The sequence below is a fragment of the Apaloderma vittatum genome, unplaced genomic scaffold, assembly GCF_000703405.1.
Source record: "Apaloderma vittatum isolate BGI_N311 unplaced genomic scaffold, ASM70340v1 scaffold3929, whole genome shotgun sequence".
In the NCBI taxonomy this organism is placed as follows: Eukaryota; Metazoa; Chordata; class Aves; order Trogoniformes; family Trogonidae; genus Apaloderma; species Apaloderma vittatum.
The window spans coordinates 5,940-11,325 of NW_009733372.1; the positions used below are offsets into that span (position 1 = coordinate 5,940).

The 5,386-nt window shown below is 46.9% G+C and overlaps 1 protein-coding gene across 1 annotated transcript in view; it reads left to right on the forward strand.

The window, feature by feature from the left end:
* Window positions 1-4,499, forward strand: part of MYD88 (myeloid differentiation primary response 88) — a gene marked incomplete at its 5' end in the record, with an annotated part of 6,206 nt that extends 1,707 nt beyond the window's left edge. The window contains 3 exon segments of the mRNA XM_009875849.1: window positions 914-1,094; window positions 2,171-2,262; window positions 4,161-4,499. Of these exon segments, the coding sequence (XP_009874151.1) occupies window positions 914-1,094; window positions 2,171-2,262; window positions 4,161-4,315 (428 nt within the window).
* Between the last annotated feature and the right edge of the window lie 887 nt (window positions 4,500-5,386).

Consider the following 5,386-nt stretch of genomic DNA (forward strand, 5'->3'; position numbering starts at 1 on the left):
GCCACCTTTGCTGTACGTGGGGACGTTACCACTCCCCATGTGTCCGTAGATGAATATGCTGGTGTTTGTATGTGGCAGCTTCGCCTGATGTGACCCCCAAGTGAGCACTGTGCCCCTCGGTCTGATCGACCTGGCAGACAGTTACCCTTCTGCTTCACTGGATGCTTCTTGGGCTGGAGCTGCCTGCCGGCTTCCCACTTCTCCCAGCAGCTTTTAGAGCCTGACCTACTTTTTCACTGCGGTAGTGAACCGGCATAAAATCGTGAAAATGTATGTAGTGACATTGATAGGGGAATAAAATAACATGGTGAGAAACTATGCAGCAGGATGAAGGCACTTAATTATGAGGGATGCTGCCCTTAAAATACAACACTTCAATATTTGGGTAAACGCTAAATAAACAGGAGGTGCCAGCCATGAACATCTTTGGAAAACAGGGCCATTTGCTTAGGGTGTGACTTCAGATACCCAAGTGTGACATCTTAGCAATATAAATGGCAGTTTCCAAATGTCACGACGTACATCAGAGCAGATGTCAGGACATTGGTGGGTGAGGGGCCTGCAGGAAGGTTGTGGTTGGGAAGTCTGGATCTGTGTGACCCAAAGTAGAGAAGGAGTTCCCAGAGCCACAAGGATATTTTAAATGTGTAACTCCCAGTGAAATCCCAGAGTGTTGGGGCTCTGAGTTGTATCCTCTGGGGAACTCTGCCCCCTCTGGCTCTTCCCAGACTCTGTCTTCCTCCAGTTCCCTGTGGCTAGTAAAACGTTAAATTACCTTTGCAAGTTTGGCCAGTGCTTCTCTGTCAAAGCTCCTGATTCTGAGCCAAAGCCTGTGAGAACTGGTGGAAGTTCACTGCAGGAGTTAACTTCATTTATAGTACAAGGTGGCAGCTAAATTCTGTAATGCTTTCAGGGAACAGAACAGAGATGTTTGATGCCTTCATCTGCTACTGTCAGAAAGACCTTCAGTTTGTCCAGGAGATGATCCGGGAGCTGGAACAAACAGAGTTCAAACTGAAGCTCTGTGTCTTTGACCGGGATGTCTTGCCAGGAACGTGTGTGTGGTCCATCAGCGGAGAACTTATAGAGCGGAGGTAAGTGACCCGTAGCTGTTTGGGACAGCTGAGTGTACTGGAACATGATGTGCGTTTTACCATGATGTCTGCAGCGCGGTGCCAGCAAAGCAGTAAAAATCCACAAGGATGTCTTTATGGGGTTTGCTTTATGCTCTTGGCTCAAGAAAGAAGACTTGAGCATTCGAAGAGGAGGCTGAGGGGGGATCTCATCATGCTCTACAATTACTTGAAAGGACATTGTAGAGAGGTTGGTGCTGGTCTCTTCTCACAGGTAATTAGGGACAGAACCAGGGGGAATGGTGTCAAGTTGCAACAGGGCAAGTTTAGGCTGGACATTAGGAAGAAATTCTTCACAGAAAGAGTGGTCAGACACTGGAACAGACTGCCTGGGGAGGTGTTTGAGTCGCCATCCCTGGATGTGTTCAAGTGTCGTTTAGGTGTGGTGCTGGGTGAGATGGTTTAGGGGTGACCTTGTAGTGTAGGGTTAATGGTTGGACTCGATGATCCCAAGGGTCTTTTCCAACCTGAATTATTCTATGATTCCCAAACACGTCACTTCGTTGTGTTCACAAGGGACATGCCACTGTAGTGATGCTGCTTCCATATGATCCCTTTTTTTTGGCCAGAATCTCTTGCAGTTGCATCCTTGGAGGTGATCTGGAAGCAAACACAGCTCAAATTAGGGAAAGCAGGTGAACTCACAGTGACAGGAGTACGAGAAAGCTCTGATCAGTTCATTCTAATATTAAGAAGTACTGGTCATGCTCATTCAATAAAGGCAGCATGTAAGCAGATAATTAAGGTGGCATTGTTCATAACCAATAGAGGATTAAATAAAGATTGCACAGACAATCTGGGCAAATAGTTTGCTCATATTGTGGTACGTGAGAATGTATCTGCAATCAGGTTTTTGAGTGTGAGGTAGCTGTCTGTGTGACAGTAGGCCTTTCTCTGTAGTTAATTCCTAAAAACTGGCAGGTTCATTTCCTCACCGGAGCGATTCAGAGCAATGCTCACTTCTACCAGTGAGAACAAAAAGCATCTCTTTTGATATTTTTTTTTTTTTTTCCCTCCCCTGACTGCTTTGTCTTCAGGTGCCGGAGGATGGTGGTCGTCATTTCAGATGATTACCTGGAAAGCGATGAATGTGATTTTCAGACCAAATTTGCTCTTAGTCTTTCCCCAGGTAAGGCCTCACAAATCTCCCATTTGAAATTGCGTATCGACAGTAAGATCTTTATTACAGTAATGCCTCCGGCTGAGATCAGGGTCGTACTAATGGGCACTGCACAAGTGCAGAATGAGGGGTAGTCTCAGATATGCTTAAACAGATTGGATAAATATAGATGAGAAAGGAGAAAATAAATAGTTTTTGAGGTGCGGGCAGGGATGTGGACTTGGTTCCTTGCCCTGCCATTGACCTTCTGCATGACCGCGAGCGAGAAGCTTGGCTGTCTCTGCTTCAGTGCTCCAGCTGTCAAGGGGGTGAACACTTTCTGCCTCGGAGAGGCAGTGGCATGTCAGGCTCGTGAAGTGCTTCAAGATCTATACAGGAGATAAAATTCAAACAAATTCAAGGTGTGAGTAAATGCTTGGAACAGGGTAGCAGGTAAAGACCATTCAGCTTTTTGCAGAAATGCACGAGTGTCATGGGTTGGCGTGGAATGAATGTTCAGTTTGGGCTGGAAAAGGCTATTACTTATTTTGTTCTGAATTGAAAAGCCATCACTTGTGCCGCGTCTGTTCAGCTGGCTTTTCTCTGACCACTAGTTACCCTCCACTTGTGCTTGTTGCTGGGCAGTGAGTGCAGCACAGCCTGATAGTACGGAGGTTATGTAATATCAGGGAGTGTCTGCGTGTAAAGTCTCTTCTCTAGATAATGTATCTGACATGATATTACAAACGACATGCCAGAGGTTAAACTGGAAGCCAGTGACAGGTAGGAATTAGCTCCATCTTCCTCAGCGCAATAATTTCGTGGCCATTAAGCCATTGAACGCCCCAGCACCTCGCATCAGCCCCCAGTCATCAGAGTTTGTCGGGAAGACCTTTTAGTTCTTCACCATGTTTTTGTTGGCATCCTACCTTTCATTAGAGCAACGGGAATAGAACTGTCGAGCTCTATGCAATGACCTGAGCTCTACCGGTAAAAACATCCATGTAAGTACAGGTTTACAGAGATCTCAGCGGTGCTTGTTTATCTGGAGTAATTAATACACAGAAGGGTTTGGTGGCAAATTCTGGGAGCACCATGGGTTGCTTAAGCATCTGCTGCGGTTATGAAATCTTGGTTATTTGCCTCCTTCCAAGTCTCTGTGTCATCACCTGTGCTGGGCAGCACAGCTTAGCCGGCTGTGGTGTCCCTTGGAAGAATTATAAGGGGAGAGATTCCTCTTTAGAAAAGCTGCTTCTCTGAGGAGTAGCAGTCGGGCAAGGCTGTCTCACCTCATGCACACCTCAAAAAACGCAGTTCCCGTTAGCAGAGTGATTCCTTGCAGCCCCTTGTTGGGTAACATGTGCAGCCCAGCTGAGTACATCGGGGTGGGAAGAAAAAGAAATGAGAACAAGGCCAGGTTGGACGGGGCTTTGAGCAACTTGGTCGAGTTAAAGGTGCCCCTGCCTGTGGCGGGGGGGTTGGAACCCCGTGATCTCTTAAGGTTAATTCCAACCCAAACCAGTCTGTAATTCTATGATTCTAGAACCCACCAAAACCTGTCCTCAGGGAACAGCTGAGCCTCTGGATTTACTCTTCACGCACAGCTGGAAGCAGTCAGGACTGTATCCCGCTGCGTTCCACAAGAACCTGTGCGTGGTTGTTCTATACCTGCAGTTCATTCGGCCTTTACCGCTTCCACCAGCGTGAGGTGGGGCCCTGCTTCATGTTTGAGTGAAACATTCTTAGCAGAGGGCTTGGGATTTGGGAACGTGCTCTCCAGGGTGAGGGCTTGTTGCGTTATAACGAGTTGATGCAAAATCAGGAGCAAACCTGGGTCTTGTGATGTGTGTGCTGCTGCGGGGAGCAAAGGGCTGCGGGATCTGCCAGTGGCTCCACATAATCCTCTGCCTGTGGGACCTGTCTTGCAGGTGCTCGTCTCAAACGCCTGATTCCAGTCAAGTGCAAAACCATGAAGAACGAGTTTCCAAGTATCTTACGGTTCATTACGATTTGCGATTACACCAATCCTTGCACCAAAAAGTGGTTCTGGACGAGACTGGCAAAATCCCTCCTGCTGCCCTGATGGAAAGCCGTGAGAGCTGGGCGCTCTCGTCACCTGTCCCGGCTGTGCCTTCTCACCGTGGGGTTCTTCGCACAGCGTCTTCTGCCACTTCAGAACCCAGATCCTTCCCATCCCTGTTTGGAGCCTGCAACCGGGAGCAAAGATTTTTTTTTTTCTAGCACTTTTTTATATCTTGGAAGGGGAAATCAAGCAACTGTGTGGGTGTTGCTGTTCAGTCGGCGAGCAGCAGCATCCAGCGTTTCGTTTGTTAGCACTTTCACTGAAAATAGAGAAAATATTCCTCTAAAGATTGGGTGTCTAATACAGGAAAGCTCTGTTGTAAGCGTTTAATAAGAGCCTCAGACCACAGGCTTTTGTAAATACTTCCTGTAATTTTACAAGCTGTTTGGTGGCTGTAGTCATATCAAGGGTTGGGGGTGGTGTTTTTTTTTTTTTTTTAAATCCCAGAGAAATCCCACAGCTGCCTGGTGAGATCTGCAGGTTGCAGACTCTGTTTCCTGTGCCATGCAAATGGTTTTTGGTGGCCTTTTCGGGGGGCCCAGCCCCTCCTTGCCCCTTGTGCCAGGGACGATGTCCTGCCCTGCCGCTGAGCAGCACGGGGAAAAATGTGTGTGGACCCTCCCTGTCATGAGGGCAGATGGTCTCCTTTGGTCCTTGTTTTGAGAAAAGCAGATGTTAAAATGTTAAAGCACTGCAAAGAAATGGATGGTTCTGCCATTATTCTTAGCAGTATCTGCAAAATTAGAGCAATTACCCATGTAATTACAACTAATGCAGAATTACCGAGCTTGGTTTATTTTCTGTGGGTGTTTTCCTCCTCGAGTTACATCACAATATTCCTGTCCTGTGTTCAGTTATGGGGTAAATGCCTTGTCACTAGTATTTTTCTGAGGCAGTCCCTCAGATTTGCTGCAAGTGGTTTATTTTTTGCTTGTTGAAAGCAAGAAGTGTAAGGCAAGACACAGTCTTGTACGCTCTTTCTGTCTCCGTTCAAGTCACATTTGTTTAAATTACCTTTATACCAGCATTTTATATTCCCAAGTCTTACTAAATGTTTACAATAGAGCCTTC